Source organism: Peromyscus leucopus, chromosome 14 (assembly GCF_004664715.2).
Source record: "Peromyscus leucopus breed LL Stock chromosome 14, UCI_PerLeu_2.1, whole genome shotgun sequence".
NCBI lineage: Eukaryota > Metazoa > Chordata > Mammalia > Rodentia > Cricetidae > Peromyscus > Peromyscus leucopus.
This window is the reverse complement of record NC_051075.1, coordinates 68,361,736-68,382,623: the sequence shown is the minus strand read 5'-3', so window position 1 is coordinate 68,382,623 and position 20,888 is coordinate 68,361,736. Positions and strand designations below refer to the sequence as shown.

At 38.8% G+C, this 20,888-nt stretch overlaps 1 protein-coding gene and 1 long non-coding RNA gene across 2 annotated transcripts in view; one reads left to right on the top strand and one right to left on the bottom strand.

The window, feature by feature from the left end:
• Window positions 1–20,888, top strand: part of Catsperb (cation channel sperm associated auxiliary subunit beta) — a 160,687-nt gene that overhangs the window by 108,455 nt on the left and 31,344 nt on the right. The window contains exons 18-20 of the mRNA XM_028888308.2: window positions 6,692–6,885; window positions 14,038–14,373; window positions 18,956–19,095. Coding sequence (XP_028744141.1) covers window positions 6,692–6,885; window positions 14,038–14,373; window positions 18,956–19,095 — 670 coding nt within the window. The remainder of the gene's footprint in view (window positions 1–6,691; window positions 6,886–14,037; window positions 14,374–18,955; window positions 19,096–20,888) is intronic.
• Window positions 16,922–19,986, bottom strand: LOC119089007. Its single transcript, XR_005092784.1, has 3 exons — window positions 19,925–19,986; window positions 18,348–18,430; window positions 16,922–17,240 (listed from the first exon to the last, which is right to left on the bottom strand). It is a non-coding gene; the product is annotated as an uncharacterized LOC119089007 (long non-coding RNA).

Below are 20,888 nucleotides of genomic sequence, written 5' to 3'. Positions count from 1 at the left end.
GGGCAGGATGGGAGCTGGGGGCCGGTCTCTAAGTCTCAGGAAGTGGCTCAGGCAGATGGGCATGGGGGCAGGGCCTGGAGATTGCAGTGTCTACTGGGGGTCTTGGAGAAGGGGATCCTTCCCGGTAGGGCTAGAAGGGAACCTGTCCAGTGGCCAGAACCTGGGTCCAAGTTGGGCAGGTCTTCCCCAGAGTGGCTGGTGTCCAAGGATGGGGTCTAGGCTCAGCCTTTGGCATTTGTAACAGTTTAGGCTGATGCTTGCTTTCTTGTGCCATCGTCAGCACTGTTTCATTTCCCCATACTCTTCTTCCATGGTGGAAATGATCCTGGTGTTTGATCTTTCCTTCCAGTTTCTAATCCCACTGTATTTCAGGTTAGTTCTGGCTTAGTTCATTTTCTATTGCTACTAAAAACACTTGAAACTGGGTGATTTATAGAGAAAGGTGGTTTACCTGGGTTTTTTATTTCAGCCACTAGAATATCCAGGTTAAGATGTCTAACTGTGGTCAGGACAGTGGCCTTACTTGATGGTAGAAGGTAGATTGAAGGACAACTGGATGTTTAAGAAACAGAAAACTGATGTCTCTTCCTAACTATTCCATTCCTTAGATAGGGCTCTACTCCCATGATGCAAGTACCTTCTGTATTAGTCAGTGTTCTCTAGAGAAACAGGACTTATAGAATGGGTGTGAGGGTGGTATTAGAATGTCTTATAGGCTGTGGTCCAGATAGTCCCACAATCTACTAATAGAAGTTTCAATAATCCAATAGTTGTTTCAGCCCACGAGGCTGGATGTCTCAGCTGGTCTTCATTATATTCCAGAATTTCAAATAAGTATGCTCTAATGCCAGGAATGAATGGACTTGCCAATGAGAACAAGAGCAAGCAGGCAAAAAGCTAAAATATTTTTCTTCCATGTTGTTTTTAAAGGCTGCAACCAGAAGTCGTACCCCTGATTAAAAGTGTATCTTCCCACCTCAAAAGATCCAGAATAAAAGTGAGTCTTCTCACTTCAAATTATTTAGTTAAGAAAAAATCCCTCACTGGTATACACAGCCACTTGGGTTTGAGTTGCTTACAGATGTAGTCAAGTTTACAACAAGAAAAGCCATCCCATCTCCACTGGACTCCACTCTACAGCACTGCTATGTGGAGGATAAAGTCTCAGCATGAGTCTTGGTGGGCACAAATAATTTTCAAAGTATGTCTATCTAATGGCTATAAGGGAAGAGACAAGTTAATATTTTCTTTTCCTGTAATTGAAATAAAAGCAAAAATTTCATACCCCTTTGTATGATAATCTTATATTTTTAAATTCTTTTAATAATTCTGGTGCCTTTCTACATATTCTTTTAGATTTTCCTATTAGGCATAGATATACTTTTTTTTTTTTTTTGGTTTTTCGAGACAGGGTTTCTCTGTGTAGCTTTGCGCCTTTCCTGGAACTCACTTGGTAGCCCAGGCTGGCCTCGAACTCACAGAGATCCGCCTGCCTCTGCCTCCCGAGTGCTGGGATTAAAGGCGTGCGCCACCACCGCCCGGCATAGATATACTTCTAAGTAAATAATCACATCACTTGCAAATAATTTCTGTTTCTTTCTTAACATTCTTAGCATATCATAGATTTTTCCTATTATAGTCTGCAGGTCTAATAATAAGCACCTTAAGAAGAAACTATCTGGCTTCCTTGTTGCTCCTGATTTTTAAAAGAATAGTTTTAACATTTCACCATGACATGATCTTTCTACAGTTTTTCACCCTTTAAAAAGCTTTTTCTTGTTAAGAGATTTGTGCTTTGGTAGATGGAGAGATGGATCAGTGAGTAAGAAACTTGCTGAACAAGTATGAGGGTCTGAGGTTAGGTCTCCAGCAGTCATGTGAAAAACCAGGCATGCAATGGTGTACCTGAGATCCCAGCTCTGGAAGGCAGAGGCTCACTGGCCAATCAGTCTAGTCCATTTATAATCTCTACTTTCATGGAGAGACCCTGCCCCCTTCAAAGAGGTAGATGAGGCTGGAGAGATGGCTCAGAAATTAAGAGCTCCCACTGCTGTTGCAGAAGGCCCGAGTCTAGTTACTAGTTCCACGTCATTCAGGAGGCAGCTCACAATTGCCAAAGATTTGGATATTTGAGTTTTTAATTTTTTTAAGCATATGTTAAGCTAATCTGCCCAATTTTCCCATTTAGTTTTGATGAATATTATGAGTTATAGTATAGATGTAACAATGTTATCTTGGTCATTTTGTGTTATCTATCATACACTGGTTTGCTAACATTTACAATTTTAGATCTGTGTTCAAAAATGAAGTTACAATTTTTCACATATATTTTTGCCCTTGAAATATTTTATGGTCTGTTAACAAAATTATAAAACCTCATAAATATTGTTTTCTAGAATATTCTTAGGATAGTAATTTTCTGTGCTTTGAAAGTTTGCTTTTGGAAATTGATTGAAACTTACTCTATGTCCTGGGAATAAAACTACTTATACAGTCAATTCTTGTGAATACATTTGAGGGGAGGAACATTTTTTACTTTTTCCCTTTTAGGAATATTTCATATATAGGTCTAATGCTGTAAGGCATTTTCTCAAATAGTGATTGATAGGGCAGGGCCCAGCCCATTGTAGGTGGTGCCATCCCTGGGCTGGTGGTCCTGAGTTCTAAAAGAAAGCAGGCTGAGCAAGCCAGGGGAAGCAAGCAAGTAAGCAGCACCCCTCCATGACCTCTGCATCAGCTCCCATCTCCAGGATCTTTCCCTATTTGAGATCCTATCCTGACTTCCTCCAATGATGAACAGCAATATGGAAGTGTAAGCCAAACAAACCCTTTTCTCTCCAACTTGCTATTTGGTCATGGTGTTTTATCACAGCAATAAAAACCATAACTAAGACAGATAGTATAGGCTACATGCGGATGTCATCAGAAACCACTGTACAATGTTATGTTGGAGAATGAAACATTCACATTTTTTGAAAATTCACTCTGACTGTAATGGAAAGGATGAAACAAGATAAGAGTAAAAGGTGTCTGACACCTTAGGACCTATGAAAAGAGAATTAATGGTGCTGAAACAGGTGCGTCTGTGAGAAGGGAGGCCCTTATGAGTTATGAGAAGAGGAGTCAAGAGCCATGTAGGTGGCAGACAAGATGGAGCAGCCAGTAAAACACTTGCTGTACAAGCCTAATGACTTGCACTTGATCTCTGTATCCCACAGTGGATTGAGAGAACACAATCCCAAAAGTTATCCTCTGAGATTCACACACAGGTGGCATAGTCACACACACCTCACACACACTAAGCATCCGAATAAGTCCATTTTCAAAAATAGTCGTATAGGCGCTTGGTCTGCAGCTCAAGTGCATGTTGTCATTTTCTGAGATGAAGAGCATGGACATTCAGCAGGATAACTTTAAATTTCACATTAGACATATGCAGTTCCAAATGTCTGTTGGGTATTTAAAAGATGAGACGAAGACAACATGGACAATTGGATGTATGAATTTGTTGTGCAGGAAAGATCAGATACCCAGCATGTGGCAGTTGTTCACATATGTATGGGTAGCTCTACTGCAGGAGATTGTGTAAATACAGAAGAGGCATTCCAGGAACAGAGATTGGCCCCTGGAGTGAATGCTGAAGATGAGCAGTCAGGAGTAGAAATACCTAGAAAAAGAAGGCCTCTAAACCCAGAACAAGAAATGCTTCCAATAGCTTTCCAGTGCTTGGAGTAGCTAAAATAAGGATCAAGAAGTCACTTTGGCTTTGGAGGCACTCTGGAGTACAGTGACCTGGCTGAAAGCAATTTCATTGATGTGAGGTGCAGAAGATAGAAAGCTAGAGAGATAGAGCAGTTATTGGATGGGAGCCTCCAATGCACCCATTCACACTGCTGACAGTCAACTTTATCCAGCATTGGCCCACTCAATAGTTATTCCACTCTACCTCCAGAACACACTGACCCCTAAATGTAAGCCCATCCTTTACTGCCCGAGTCCCCTTTCTTTCTTCTTTAAAGGATTATTTTTCTCCTCCCCTTGAACTACACAAAATGTGCTCACCTAAAGCAATTCTTGACACTTAGAGACTCCAAATGAGAGAGGTTGAAGGACAGCTTTAGTAATTGAGTTGGCTGTTGGCCCTGGCCATTGACTTCAGACACAAAGAGCTTAACTTCTTAAAAATTAATGAACCATGGTTTTTGTTAATTTATTGGAGCTTTACAACACAATTGAGAAGAACCGAAAGTTCTCATGGACTCCACGACTATTTTGTTTTGCACACTGTCCACACGCAGCCCCAGAGTTGTACAGTTGTTCCAACTGATAACTTATACAGACCTAACTTGAATCAGAGTTCATCATTTGTGGCAGTATTCACTTTTTTTTTGAGAGAGAGGAAATTACTCTGTAGCCCAAAGCTGGCCTCAAACCCTCAATCCTCCTGCCTCATCTTCCTGAGTGTCAACGTAACAGGCATGTACCACAATGCCCCTCCAGGCTTCACTCTTGATACCCATTCTCAGTGTTGGAGCAAATGTCTGGCGGCATTATAGCACATACATAATAGTCTTGGTGTACTAAAATTCCTCTGTGTCTCATCTATTAACCCTTGCCTCCCCAGCTCCTGGGAACTTCTTTGTTGTTGTTTCTGTCTCCTTAGTTTTGCCATTTCTAGAATGCCACACAATTGGATTACACACCCCTTTGAGATTTGCTTCTTCCTCTTGAAATATGCCTGCAAGATTCCTATTACCCTGCTTAAACAAGACCTGAACAGTTATTACATCACTAAACATGCTAACATAGAAGGGGAAATATCATAGGGCCCCACTAATAAATAAAGAACTAGCGGCAACTAGAGAGGTGGGAAAATCACCTTCCTAAGGCATGTGCCCCTCAGTTGGTTTATCCAATACCAAGTTGTCAGCCTTGACATCATGTACATACTAAATGGACTAAGCAGATTATAAATATACAACAAATAGAGGAAAAGAGGTAATGAATTTGAAAGGGAGAAAGATGAGAGAGGAGCTAATGTGAGAGGAGTTGGAGGGAGGAAAAGAAAGTGGGAAATGTTTTCATTATATTTTAATTTCAAAAAAATTAAAAGATACCTATTACTTTCTAATGACTTGATAATTATTTAGTGATAACTAGTATTCCATTGTGTGTTTGAAACTGTTATTGTTTTAATTTATTTTTATTGTTTTATGTATGGTTTTTTTTTTTACTTATACATGCATCTGTTTGTGCACTATGTGCATTCAGTGCCCATGGAGGCCAGAAGAGGTCATTCAATCTCCAGGAACTGAAGGTACAGATGTTTGTGAGCTGCCATGTGGGTGTTGGGAATCAAAACAGGTCCTGTGGAAGAGCAGGTGGTGTTCTTAAATGCTGAGCATTTCCCCAGCCCCAACCTATTCACCAACTGAAAGACATCCCAGTTGCTCCTGATGAACAAAATGCTAGTAGTATCACATGTAGGCTTTGATTTAGACATATCTTTTCAGTTCACTCAGGTAAATACCTAGGACTATTGCATATGGTAAGAATATGTGTGAAATTAAAAGAAACTGCCTAACTCACCATACCTTTCTACATTCCCACCAGCAATGAATTAGAATTCCTTTCATGCATCCTTACCAACATTTGACATTGTTAGTGTTTAAGGTTTTGTTATTTTAATTTTTAGTCCTCTGATGATGTATGATGTGTTGCTCTTTCTGTGCTTACTTGATATCTACCTCCTTCTCTCTCTCTTCCTCTCCCTCCCTTCCCCACTCTCTCTCTTCTGCGTGTGTGTGTGTGTTGTGTGTGTGTGTGTGTGTGTGTCTGAACCCATCTCCTCAGTGTTGTGATTATAAGACCTCTCTACCTTACTCTGTTTGCTCCCTCTTTCTTCTCTTCTCACTCTCCACTCTCTCTTTTCATGGCCATGTTTAGTCTGGACCCTTCCAGATGCCTCTGATTATTCTCTCCCTCTTAACTACAATAAATCTCCTCCACCATACCTAGGAGCAGTCATGTCTCTTCATTTTTTATTTTTTTTATTCAAATGTAAAGTGTCAAATTGCTTTCTAGGAAACTTGTCTTAATTTACAATCACAGCAGTAGTGAATGTGCCGCTATTTCCATTCAAGTATCATCTCTGTGGAACTCTGACAGATAAAGATATTTATAGGCTGGGGATGTGGATCAGAGGTATAGCATTGGCCTAACAGTCATGATGTTCTAGGTTTGATCTCCAACACAAAAGAGATGATAGATAATAGATAAATAGATAGATAGATAGATAGATAGATAGATAGATAGATAGATAGATAGATAATGATAGATGATAAATAGGTAGATGTTTGATAGATGGTACATAGATGGTTAGGTACATAGATGGTAGATAGATTGATTGATTGATTGATTGATAGATAGATAGTTAGATAGTAGACAGATCGATGGATAGATGATAGATAATCTTTGCCCATTTTAAGTGTGAAAACATATGTTGTATAGGCCATTTTCTTGACATCTAGAAACTTTGAACAACTGTTTGCCAAATATTCATTTGTTAGCTGGTATATTCCTATCATCAATCCTAGTATTGGTATATTTTATTTGTAAACTATATGTCAATATGCCTGCTTATTTAAGCCACTGGGATATCCATTTTATATGTTTGTCGCTTTGCTTTTAGTAAAAATGGAAATGCTTACATCAGAAAATTGCTAGTACATACCAATGGCCCTTTGGGATTTCATACCTCGGTTCTTACAGAAATAACAGAACATTTTGGAGCAGAAAATTTTAAAGACAGTCCTTGTGTATATGCTTCTCTTAAAATTTCATATACTGGAAACATTTTCTACCACATTGAAATTACAACAAGAGGTAAGTATAAAAATATAATCTATCTCTGATGGTTACAAAAAATAAAGTTACCTTTTGAGAAGACTTCATGTTCCTTTATGTTTTAGTGCGTGTGTGTGTGTGTGTGTGTGTGTGTGTGTGTGTGTGTGTGTATCTGAATATTGAACCTAAAGCCTTGAATATACTAGGCAAGTACTCTACCACTACAGTACTATCCTTACTCTCAAATTCTAGTTCAACTGGCAATTAACCATAGTTTCCAGATACTTAGTTTACAGGATTAGTTGTTCATAATATAATAAAACATACCTACAACTTCACTACTATGTCCTCAGAAGTAGTGTGTATTATTTATTACCATGAGACTTATTTTATCCTAAATAGTGATCAGAAGAAGTAAGAGAAAATAGGATTTTTCTGTCAATTAAAAATACATTTGGAATGCATTTTAAAAAAACTTTTTTTTCCTTTTATTTTATTTTACAATACCATTCAGTTCTACGTATCAGCCATGGATCTCTTGTCCTCCTCCCTCCTGCCCCCCTCCCATTCTCCCCAGGCTACCCCCCATTCCCACCTCCCCCAGGGCAAAGCCTCCCCCGAGGACTGAGATCAACCTGGTAAACTCAGTTGAGGCAGGTCCAGTCCCCTCCTCCCAGACTGAGCCAAGCGTCCCTGCATAAGCCCCAGGTTTCAAACAGCCAACTCATGCAATGAACACAGGACCCGGTCCCACTGCCTGGATGCCTCCCAAAGAGATCAAGCCAATCAACTGTCTCACCTATTCAGAGGGCCTGATCCAGTTGGGGGCCCCTCAGCCATTGGTTCATAGTTCATGTGTTTCCATTTGTTTGGCTATTTGTCCCTGTGCTTTATCCAACCTTGGTTTCAACAATTCTTGCTCATATAAACCCTCCTCTTTCTCGCTAATTAGACTCCTGGAGCTCCACCCGGGGCCTAGCCATGGATCTCTGCATCCAGATCCCTCAGTTGTTGGGTGGGATTCCTGGCACAACTATTAGGGTGTTTGGCCATCCATCACCAGAGTAGGTCAGTTCGGGCTGTCTCTTGACCATTGCCAGCAGTCTATTGTGGGGGTATCTGTGGATTTCTGTGGGCCTCTCTAGCACTTTGTTTCTTTCTTTTCTCATGTGGTCTTCATTTACCATGGTCTCCTATTCCTTGTTCTCCATCTCTGTTCTTGATCCAGCTGGGATCTCCTGATCCCCATAGCTCTCTTTCCCTCGACCCCTGGCCTTTATTACCCCCACTCATGTCCAGGTTGTTTATGTAGATCTCAGCCATTTCTTCATCATTGGGCGATCCCCATGTCTTTCTTGGGGTCCTGTTTTCCAGGTAGACTCCCTGGTGATGTGAATAGCAGTCCAGTCATCCTTGTTCCCTATAGAATGGGAAAAGGTCTTCACCAACCCCACATCTGACAGAGGACTGGTATTCAGAATATATAAGGAACTCAAGAAATTAGACATCAAAATGACCAACAGTCCAATTAAGAAATGGGCTATAGAACTAAACAGAGAATTCTCAACAAAAGAATCTCAAATGGCTGAAAGACATTTAAGGAATTGCTCAACATCCCTAATCATCAGGGAAATGCAAATCAAAACAACCTTATGCCTGTCAGAATGGCTAAGATCAAAAACACTGAAGACATCTTATGTTGGAGAGGATGTGGAACAAGGGGAACACTCCTACACTGTTGATAGGAATACAAATTTGTACAACCACTTAGGAAATCAATATGGTGCTTTCTTAGAAAATTGGGAATCAATCTCCCCCAAGATCCAGCTATACCACTCTTGGGCATAAACCCAAGGAATGCTGAATCATACCACAAGAGCACTTGCTCAGCTATGTTCATATCATCATTGTATGTAATAGCCAAAACCTGGAAACAACCTAGATGCCCTTCAACTGAAGAATGAATAAATAAATGTGGCACGTATACTCAATGGAATACTACTCAGCAGAGAAAAACAATGACATCATGAGTTTCGCAGGCAAATGGATGGATCTAGAAAAAAATCATCCTGAGTGAGGTAACCCAGACTCAGAAAGACAAATATGGTATGTACTCACTCATAGGAGGATACTAGATGTAAAAAACTTTTTAAAAAAGTGGCCAGGGATGATGATGCAACACCTTTAATCTAAGCACTTAGGAGGCAGAGGCTGGAAGATCTTTGTAAGTTTCACGCCAATCTGATATAGATATCAAGTTCCAAGCAAGGTAAAGTGATATAGAGAGACTTTGTGTCAATTTTTTTCAAAGAATATGACTATTTTGCCCTACTTAATAAAAATGAATTTTAACAGGGTGGTGGTGATGCACACCCTTAATCCTAGCACTCTGGAGGCAGAGACAGGCATATCACTGTGAATTCAAGGCCAATCTGGTCTATAGAGTGAGTTCTAAGACAAACAGGGCTACACAGAGAAACCCTGTTTCAAAAACCAAAAGTGAAAAACAAAAAAGAGAGAATTTGAATCTCTGTCACAAAGGATGTTTCTGTTTCTAAGTATTATCTCATAGATACACAACCAAAGTTAATAGGGTTTGGGACTAGATAGGTAGCTCAATGATTAAAAGTATATACTGCTTTTGTGGAAAACCCAAGTTCAGTTCCCATCACCAACCTCAGGCACTCAGAACAACTTGGAACACCAACTCCAGGGGATTCAATGCCTCTGCTCTCTGAGGGCACCTATACCCACATACACAAACATATAATAACTACACATAATAAAAATCTTTTTTTTAAGTCTTTCAAGACAGAGTTTCTTTGAATACCTTTGGATCCTGTCCTGGAACTGGCTCTGTAGAACAGGCTGGCCTCAAACTCACAGAGATCTGCCTGCCTCTGTCTCCCAAGTGCTGAGATTAAAGGCAAGAGCCACCACCACCCAGCAAATTAAAACCTTTTTAATTTAGTGAAGGATTTAGTTTTCGCTCTGAGTAACTGTGAAGGAAGATATTGCTAGAAAATGACTGGTCTGATTTGAATTTAACAAGATCACTTTGTCTTTGTGACTAGGCAGGAGACTTAGATAGGCCACAGAGGAAGGCAGAGAAGCCAGCCAAAGGCAACTCACTGGGTGGGAGATCATGTCAAATCTTAGGTTCCTATTTCTTCTCCAATTGTCAAACCTGCACCTTGTCAAGCCAAGCATGCACAAGGCTCTAGGTTCAATCTCCAGCACACAAAGAGAGGGGTAAAAAGAGAGGAGGAAGGACTGCGGTAAATCTGAAGGCCACCAGGTGGTTCACTTCTGAACCCTAGCACTTGGGATTCTGAGACAGGAAAATCATTAATTTGCTACATTTCCTTTGTTATTGAAAAAAAATTATAAAATATATTTTGATCAAGTTTCCTCTCCCCCCAATTCTTCCCAGATACTCCCTAGCACTCTATTCTTCCAACTTTATGTTCCCCCTAAAAACAAACAATAGACAATACTCCCCCACAAAAATAGAAACCAAAATATACAAAGGAACAATAAGACAAAATGCCCAAACAAAACAAAATAAGACAAAAAAAAATCTACAAAAATACCATTGAGTTTGTTTTGTGTTTGCTGACTCTTCCTGGGCAAGAGACCTACCCTACCTGAGCAGGCTGTGTGTGTGTGTGTGTGTGTGTGTGTGTGTGTGTGTGTGTGTTCATATCTACTGCAGGAAGTGTCTATAGTAGTGAGGCACTAACACGTGTGTATAGAAGAATGTCACTAAAAGTCATTTTATTGCTATGTTCCTTTAGCAGAATAATAGTATTTGATTTTCCCCTAGGCCATAGCATATATAGTCTCAAGTTCTTCACCACTTTATCAGTGTCAGGTGTGACTTCTGTCTCATAGAGTGGGCCTTAAATCCATTCAAAAAGTGGTTAATTACTTCCATAATGTTTGTGGCAGTGTTGTGCCAGTATGTCTTGTAGACAGATTACTGTTGTAAATCACAGGATTTGTAGCAGGGTTGATAATTAACTATCTCCTCTGGTAGCATGCACGCAGATTACCTTCTAGTACCATGAACACTAATCACTAGGTATCAAACTTCTAGTTAGGTGCCAGCTTGTCTTCTCTGTGTTTAATGAGATATATTAAATGTTGTCTTCATCAAAGGGCCTTACCAACACTTTGTGGAGAGTATCCAATGTCCTTGGTGATAGCCTGTGATGCTTGTGGCTTTTCATGGGGCCCTTTAGCCAACAATTCAGCAAGATGTAACCCATTCCTGGCACTGAAGGTTTTACATGGTGGCATAAGATGTCTAGTTGGAACATTGTCCTCCTTATTATTTGGTGACTCCATTTAGATTCCTTTTATATATGAATATAGTTTAGGCACAGTAGTAGGTTTCCATATGATTTTTAAATGGCCTTTGATGTTAATATTCCTCCCGTGTATTCCCTCTTTTACTCTTCTCTTTAATCCGTATCCCTATTTAATCCTATTTTAGTTTCCCTTTGTCTCTCCATAACAATATATTCTATATATTTGGATCTTCTTTCTCCATCTTCTAGTTAATTTGGCTAATGATTTTTCAATCTTCTATTTTCTCTAAGAACCAACTCTTCATTTCAGGATTTTTTTTTGTATTGTTTTTATTGTTGTTTGTTTTGATTTCAGTCCTGAGGTTGGTTATTTCTTGCTGTCTGTTCCTTTGGGGTGTTAATTGTTCTTGTTGTTCTAGAGCTTTCAGCTGTGCCACTAAGTTACTAATATGAGGTCTCTCCAATTTTTAATGTAGGCACTTAGTGCTATGAACTTGCCTCTTACAACTGCCTTCATTGTGTCCCATAGGTTTGGGTATGTTGTGTCTTCATTTTCATTATTTCTTTCTTAATATCTGTCTTGACCTATTTTTCACTCAGTGGTGAGTTGGTGTCCATGAGTTTGTATACTTCCTGTTGTTGATATCCAACTGTAATTCATGGCAGTCAGATAGGATGCATGGTATTACTTCACTTTTCTTATATCTGTTGAGACTTTCTTTTTATCTAAGGATGTGGTCAATTGTGGAGAAAGTTTCATGAGCTGCTGAGAAGAAATTATATTCTTTGTGTGGGGGTGAAATACTCTGTATATGTCTGTTAGGTTCATTTGATTTATGATATTCATCTCCAGCATTTCTCTTTTTAGTTTTTGTCTGGATGACATGTCTATTGGTGAGGACCAAAGTTCAGATCTCAGTATCCATGTCAGTTGTCTCACTACTGTCTGTAACTCAAGCACCAAGGGATCTAATGACCTCTTCTATCCTGTCTGGAAACCTAGACACACATGTATGTCCATGCAGAGGCACACAGATGCACAAGTAAATAAAAATAATTTTTAAATATTTCAAAGGATTCTTTGTATGTTTGAGATATGAGTCTATTATCAGACATGTGTATTGCAAAATTTGTCCCAGTCTATGACTTGTCTATTAATTCAGTTAACAATGTCATGAAACAGAAACTTAATTCCAATGAAATTAAGTATCTTGCTTATAGACCTGTTGTTAGCTGTCTATCTGTAACCTTATTGCCAACTAAAAGCTGTCTAGAGTTATCTTTGAAAAGATCTAACTGTGGCATTTACATCGAGAATTATAAATTTTATGAAGTTGTAAGTTCTTTGTCTAAGTCATTCCTTTGCTTCTGCATATCCTAGTCTTCCTGCCATGTATTAAGAAGACTATACTTAATCTCTTCAATTTTCTTTGTTTTTTTCTGAGAGAGTAGTGTCAGTATTTCTGTGAGTTTATTTCTAGATTTTTCTGTTCAATTTCCTTAATGTCCAGTCTTTCCCCCAAAACACATACTCTGAATGACTGCAGCTATATGGTAAGTTTGAAAATGATAGTAACAATTCTATAAATTTGTTTTATAAACTTATAGAATTACTGTAATGTTATAGTTATAGTATATTATTATATTAACCATTCTCATTTTTGTCTGTCCATGTAACATTTATAACTAAATTTTGAATATTGATAAAAATTACATTTTAGGATTTTAATTGGAATTGTATTAAATATCAATCTTTCAAACTCTCCCTCTCTCCCATATTTTTCTTACTATATAGCCAAGTTCAGTGTCAGAATCAGATTCCTCTGTCTTCTTCTTTTTTCTTGATGGCACATGATTGATGCTATGATTTTAATTTGAAATTTAGGGCTGGGAAGTTAGCTCAGCAGTTAAAAACATTTGTGTTTCTTACAGAGGACCCAGGTTTGATTTGCAGCACCCACATGGTGGCTCATAGCCATCTGTGACTCCAGTCCCAGAGGACCTGACATCCTCTTCTGCCTCTGCTAACACCAGGCATGTACATGGTATACTTACATACATGCAACCAAAACAATAATACACAAAATAAATCTAATTTTTCCATTTAAATTAGAAGTCTAAATATTCATGGTTGAAATACAGGAAATTATTGACAAAGAACAAAAGAAAGGAAGGAAAAGACAGGTAAAGAATGAAAGCAGAGAGAGAGAAGGAAGATTCTTCTGGTTTTTTCCCCTGCTATAAACTTGTTTTAGATTTGTATCTTTCAGCTAATGTGTATGAATTTTGCTTGCACATATGTATGTGTACTATGCACACAGTACCTGTGGAAGTCAGAGGACACAGCTGAGTCCCCAGGACTGGAGTGACAAATGGTTGTAACCACCATGTGGGTTTTAGGAACCAGACCTGGGTCCTATGAAGAATAGCAAAAGCCTTTGACCACTCACCCATCTCTCCAGGCTTTCTGCTGAGAATTTTTATAGAAAAATGGTAAACATTAAAGTATAGCTTTGTGTACCACATAGTCTTAATGAACTTTCTATAAAATGATGTGTTTTAATTGTCACTCAAGTTTGGAAAATGTGTTCTCAAGCCATGTCATTTTTTTTGGGGGGGGTGGGCGTTGAGACAGGGTTCCTCTGTGTAGCTTTGCGCCTTTTCCTGGATCTCGCTCTGTAGACCAGGCTGGCCTCGAACTCACAAAGATCCACCTGGCTCTGCCTCCTAAGTGCTGGGATTAAAGGCGTGCACCACCACCGCCCGGCGCCATGTCATATTTTTAAAACTCAGATAAAACATTTGTTAATTATGGTCACATTTGCTGAGTCAACATTAACTGTTTTCTTTTATACCAAATCTTCTGTTTTATCTCCAGCTTCCTATGCAAAATTTACAGTTGAAGATGTAGAAAAGACTGTGGTGAGACCTGGCTACAGCAGCTTCCTGATCACAGAATTTAGAGATCTAAAGAATGTTTTATCCCTGGCTACTATGCCTCATAATATAAAATCAACTTTGCTATTCCCAGTAAGGTCTTGGTTCTTATATGACTTTGGCTCAACTAAAGGACGGAATTGGACCATAAGTTTAAAACCATGTAATTATTGGGTTCAACAAGATGATCATGATATTGTATCCCTCAATGTTGTGAAGTATCTTGATGTGGGAAACAAAGAGAATTATGAACTTAAGTTGATCCCTAATACAAGAGGTAAGTTCTCTTTTATAGAAAAAGTAAAAAGGAGTTATTTTTTTTTTAAGTACAAAACATAATTCTTTGATATTCAGTTTGGCTTCTGTGATTGCTAGGATTCCACTAGTAACAGAATTATGTTCTAATTATGGTTAATGACTGCATTCTAGGCTCTGTATTAAATGTTTTATAGATTTTTTTAAAAAAGATTTATTTATTATGTGCACAGAAGAGGGTGCCAAATCTCATTACAGATGATTGTGAGCCACCATGTGGGTGCTGAGTATTGAACTCAGGATCTTTGGAAGAGCAGTCAGTGTTCTTAACTTCTGAGCCATCTCTGTAGCCCTTATAGATATTTTTAATGTTTGCAGTCACCCTAAAAGTCTAGATAATATTCATTTTATCAATGAGGAAATAAAGGTAAATTAACAGTCAAAGCTTATATCATATTGTAGCATATTTTTTTGTTGTCCTTCTAAATGAAACCCTTTTAATTTCTTTGGTGTGGCAATATTTATCTTAGTTATTTTTAATTTTGTGTCTATGAGTGTATTGCCTGCAATAACTGCCCCATGTGTCTGTGCATGGAGGCTAGAAGAGGGTATCAAATCCCCTGGAACTCAGTGACACATGTGTGAGATACCATGTGAGTGCTAGAAATCAAACCAAGTTCCTCTACAAGAACATCAAGTGCCCTTAACCACTGAGCCATCTCTCTAGCCCCTATTTCAGGTATTGAATTCAAGCCAAAATGGATTTTACATAAAATATATACTATATCTTGTATTTCAGCATATTTATTATAAAAACATGTGAAGCTAGACTGGCAAGATGTCTCAGCAAATTAGGGCACTTTCCACCAAGACTGTTACCTGAGAACCCCAATCAACATAGTAAAGGGAGAGAAGTAAGAACCAAGTCCCACAGGTGGTCCTCCAACCTTCCAAAGAGCACCATGTCATGCACAGATCCACATTAATATGCAAGACACTCACTCACACACATATTACTAAATACGTAAATAAATAAATAAAAATACAATAATAATGAAAAATCTGAAGGTTAATGAGATGGCTCAGTGGATATGAGCACTTGCCATGCAACTCAGACAACCCAAGTTTGGTCTCTGGATCTCACAATGGAAAGAGAGAATTGACTTCCAAAAGTGGTCCTCTGTCCTGCTCATGCCCACCATGGCATCCAAGAACACACACACACACACACACACACACACACACACACACACACACACACATCATATACACACAATAATAATGAATTAGTAAAAATAACAATATAAGAACTTTTAAGAATTTAAAGTATGCAAAACCAAAACTGTCAGGGCTAAAGTTTCTCTGTGATAATAGGATTTGTTGAGACAAGTGTTGGTAGGTAAGAATCAGGTTTATTATGTTCCCTGAAGAAGGAAGAGCTAGTTCCTTAAAGCTGTCATCCCAGGCTCAGAGCTTGTGATGGTTTCTGTTGTCAACTTGACAAATAAGATTCACCTGGGGAAAAAGGCCTGAGCATGCATGTGAGGGATATCTTGATTACTTTAATTGATGTGGGAAGACCCATCTTAATTTTGGTGGGCCCATTCACCTGGACTGTGGGAAGTGGAGCAAGCAAGCTGAGTACTGGTGTGCATTAGTGTACTGTTCTCTGCTTCTTGGCTGTGGATGAAATGCCCAGCTGCTTCAACTTGACTTCTCTACCACGATGGACTGTACCTTGAGCCATGGGCTGAAATAAACTCTTCTTTTTGTATGCTGCTCTTGTCAGAGTTTCTATCATAGCAGCAAGGAAGAGCTAAGACAGGGCCAAAGGATGTTTTTATGGGCAGAGTCAGTGAGGCTGCAAGCTGGACAGGCTTGGTAAGGAAGAGTCTGTGTCTTCTCTAGAACATCATAATGGATTTTGCCCTTACTAGTTTCTAAGGAAGGGCTAGAAGTCTAAATATGACTGAAGAGATGAGTACTGGAGAAATCAGAAGAGAGATGTGCAGTCAGTGTGGCATATTGAGAAGAAAATAGATAAAGAGGCCTAGGTCTGTCTTTGAGAACTGACATGCTTCAGGTTTCTATAGAGGATGAGTTGGAGCAGTAGAAATAATCTAACAATTTCAGTCAAGGTGTGGTCTGGTTGCTCATCCTCAGTTCTGGGCCTACATGTTGCTTCAGAGTTCATACTGCTGCCAAAGCCAGAAGAGACAAACCAGTTCCTGTAAGACGATTGCTCCTGCTTGTGTGCACAGTTCCTGTTATTCCCAGTAACGTCAGGTTTAGGACAATGATTGGGAATGGAGTTCTGGACAGCACATGGAAAGGCTCAAGGAAAAATGTTTCAGTTTCTCTTACTTCATCTTTGAAAGGGCCTGAGACAGATTAGGTGCTATGGGGTTTCAGGCCCCCTGCCTCATAATAAGAGGCCCTGGAGATGTAGTGAAACTTGGGCAAAGTCAGTTTTTGTGAAGTTGTCTATTGTGATGTAACTGCCCCAGAATCTGCTTTAGTCATGGACCCACCCCTGGCCTCTTTTGATACATGCACTTAGTCACATAGTACACTGTCTGGATTTTTTTATTTTATTAAGCTGCATTTTGATTGTGTTTGTGAGGGTATATCATTCCACACATGGTCTATAGTGCATGTGTGGACATCAGGGAACAACTTTCAGGAGTAAGGTCTCTCCATCAACAGTATGGTTCCCTAGAATGGAACTCAGGTCATCTGTATTGTAAAGGGCAAGTGCCTTTACCCTAACCCTGTATTTTCCCACTAGAGATAAACCTTGAAAGAAGTTCACCAAAAGGCAGACAAGCAGATGTTAGCCTTTGGGATGGGAGATCCAGCATCTGATGTTTCTCTGAAGCCATAAGACATCTGTGTATTGAAAATAGAACATATTTTATTTCTTATAATATTCCTAATTTGTTTATGTACACTCTTTGAATAATTAATATATACATATAAAGTTAAACAGGAGTCTGGTGATGTCAGACTTTCTTTGGACTGCCAGCTTCCAAATAACGACTTGGAAACGTTTTATTAATTATGAAAGCTTGGTCTTAGCTTAGGCTTGTTCCCAGATAGCTCCTATAACTTAATTTATATTAAGATTTATATTAATCTACATTCTGTCATGTGGCTTATTACCTCTGTACTTATGTCCAAATCCCTCAGTGTCTGGCTAGCGAATTTTATGCACCTCAGATTCTGTCCCAGAGTTTCTCTCTCTCCCTGGAAGTCCTGTCTATCCTCTCCTGCCTGGCTATTGGCCATTCAGCTCTTTATTAAAACAGTCAGGTGCCTTAGGCAGGCAAGGTAACACAGTGACACATCTTGACATAGTGTGATTAAATAGCTGAAACGGTCTGGCCCAAAGTAAAGGACAGATCTGAAATGAAGATGGGAATGCCAGGCTTTTGTCTTTTTAGTTTCCTGGTGCACCCTAGTGAAAGTTGATGCTTTTTAACAAAAGCAGTTTCTAGGTGCCCGTTATCCGACATCAAGTCAGAGATGTCAACTTTTTATCCCATTTGAGTCACTCTTCAGATGTCTGCAAGTTCATGTAAAGACTCAATGCTTTTAGCAAAGCTTTGAGACCCTACAAAGTGGCATGCACAACTGTTGGAGCTCACATAGCAGAGGTCTTATCCACATAAAGACAAATGTGAAGACACTAATGTATGACATCCAAAATTCATAATATCTTAATTTCTATAGGTGCCACTTATCTATTAAGAGGTAAGGGGCCCAGAGTTTCTTTGTCTTCTATCCCCTGGCTGTCACTAACTGCCTTGGCTTTGCCTCTGTGTAGGTGCAAATCCAGTAAACAATGCCAGGAGATAACAGAGTGAAGGAAAGGCTTTCTTCTTCCAGCAAGAAAGAACACACTGGGAATAATTTCCAAAGCAATTTCTCCCAGGGAAAAAAGGCAAAAAGCTGTACTTTTCTTTTCCTTTACTGAGAAAACGTATCCATACTTACATAGGTGTGTTGTTAGATGGAAACATCCTTGAGTATGCTCAGTTCAAGTTCAAGGTCAAGTTGTTCAAAAGAGGGGGTGGCATCTAGGAATTCCACAGGGCAGAAAATGTAGTATTACAGTGAGCAAAGTTTACCCTAGGTTGTCTAAAAAGAGTGAGTCAGAGAGACTGGGATGTTTTCTGATTCCCAGGTTTCTCTGGAGGAGATTTTCCCAAACCAGTAAGTATCACCTACAAGTCACTGAAGGAGCACAAGAGAGACGGCTCACATGGCTTTTTATAGAACTGAGTTCAGTTCCCAGCACACACAAAAACTTTGCAGGGATATCAATAGTCATTTAAAGGGCATCAGCTTCCTCAGCTCCATAGTTGTAAGTAATTGTACCTACAAATACCTGCCTAGTACCAAACATAACCAGTAGTATCCAAGTGACCTTGCTATCCATTTGAGAACCTGGATGAGAAGTGAGGAGTGGAAGGGAAATCCATGTTCTGAGGGAAATATCTGTGAAGGTAAACTTTTCTAAGAACTATTAAATTGCCAATCATTATTGAGTTGTTTCTACAATTTTCATTATGTAATGTTAGCTATTGGCACTGTTTCCATAGGTATGAAACTACTTCAAGTCCCACCAGTCATTGTGGTTGTTGGAAACCCAGCCTTACTGGAAGTTAAGACGGAAGGCTATTATGATGTCACTGATAGTTACCATTTGAAGGTTCACATAGCTAGCAAATTTTTCCATAAAGTAAGTTTTTTTTTAATTTCAAAACAATCTGCCGGGCGTGGTGGCGCAGGCCTTTAATCCCAGCACTTGGAAGGCAGAGGCAGGCGGATCTTTGTGAGTTCGAGCCAGCTGGTACAATGAGCTCAGAAAGGTGCAAAGCTAACAGAGAAAAAAAAAAAAAAAAAAAAAAAAAAAAAAAAAAAAAAAAAAAAAAAAAAAAACAAAAAAAACCCAATCTATTAGATATAGAAAATATAAACTTAGTAGCTATGAAAGACAAACTTAACCTTTCCATCAAGGGTAAGTAAGTACACTTCACACGTGTGATATTTTATAAGGCAGAATGGAGGTTTTGATAAAGGTTAACCACATGGGTTCTTACCAAGTGTGCTGTACACCTTTAATTTCAGCACTCTGTGGGCAGGAGCAGGCAGAGATATCTGAGAATTGAGGCCAGCCTGGTCTATATAGTGTGTTCCAGACCAGCCAAGGCTATATAGTAAGAGAATCTTAGAAAAATAAAAAATGAAAAGCTTTTATATTTTTACATTTTTAAACTTTTTTCTAATTTTATCTTTTGTTTTCTCTTCATTGTTAATCAAATTTTCTCTCTTGCACTTTTCTGCTCCTCCAGTTCATTTTCATTTTCTTTTTTTCTTTCTTTTTCCTGTCCCCTACCCCTTCCTGATTCCATATTTATCTTAAATGTTTTGAACCTCAAACCACATAATTTTTGTGTAAGACAAATTACTAAACAGTCTTATTAATAATAATAAAAACCTCTGGAGCAAGATATTGGGGTAAAAACTGAGAAATCAGAAAAGCAGAAAGAAGCCAGCCATGTTCCTACCACTTAGAGATCCTCAGCCAAAGAGAGCTACTTCCTGTATACCCATGCCTATATGCCTTTCTGTTCTGCATCTCACTTCCTCTCTCTGCCTAGCTACATCACTTCCTGTCTGGCTGTAAAGACCTCCAGACCTCTATGGTTAGTGCTGTGACTAAAGGCGTGCGTCACCATGCCTCGCTTTGTTCCCCAATGTGGCTTTGAACTCACAGGGATCTAGATGGATTTCTGCCTCCCAAATGCTAGGATTAAAGGTGTGTGCTACTATTGCCTGACTTCTATTTTTAATATAGTAGCTGGCTTATTCCTCTGATCCTCAAATAAGCTTTATTAGGGTGCACAATTTATTGGGGGACACAATATATTACCACATTTTTGGCCATTTTATTTTAAATGGTTATTGATAGCATAGTACTTGGCTTTAATATGTTTTATTTTATTTTTTTTATTTTTTTTATATTTTATATATTTATTTTATATTTTTACATTTTTGTCTTTTTTATAATTTTATCTTTTGTGTTCTCTTTATTGTTAATCAGAATTTCTCTCTTGCTCTTTTGTGCCCTTCCAGTTCATTTTCTTTTTCTTTTTCTTCTTTTGATTTCTTACTTCTGTCCCATGCCCCTTCCTGTTTCCATATTTTACCTTAAATGTTTTGAACCTCAAACCACACTCCAAATTATTTTTAGCCATTTTATCGTATATGGTTATTGATAGCATAGTATGTGGCTTTAATATGTTTTGTTATATTCCTATATCTGATTTAGTTTGATAATGCTATGCATATGTCAGTTTATTTCCCTCCGCCTACATGCTGCTAGGGTCTAATGGTCAGCTTTAACTACCAACTTGGCATAATCTACAATCACCTGGGAAAGGTGTCTCAATAATCTTGTTTAGATCACGTTGGCCTATGAGCATACCTAAGAAAAATTTAGTTAATTAGGTTAACAGAGGTGGCAATACC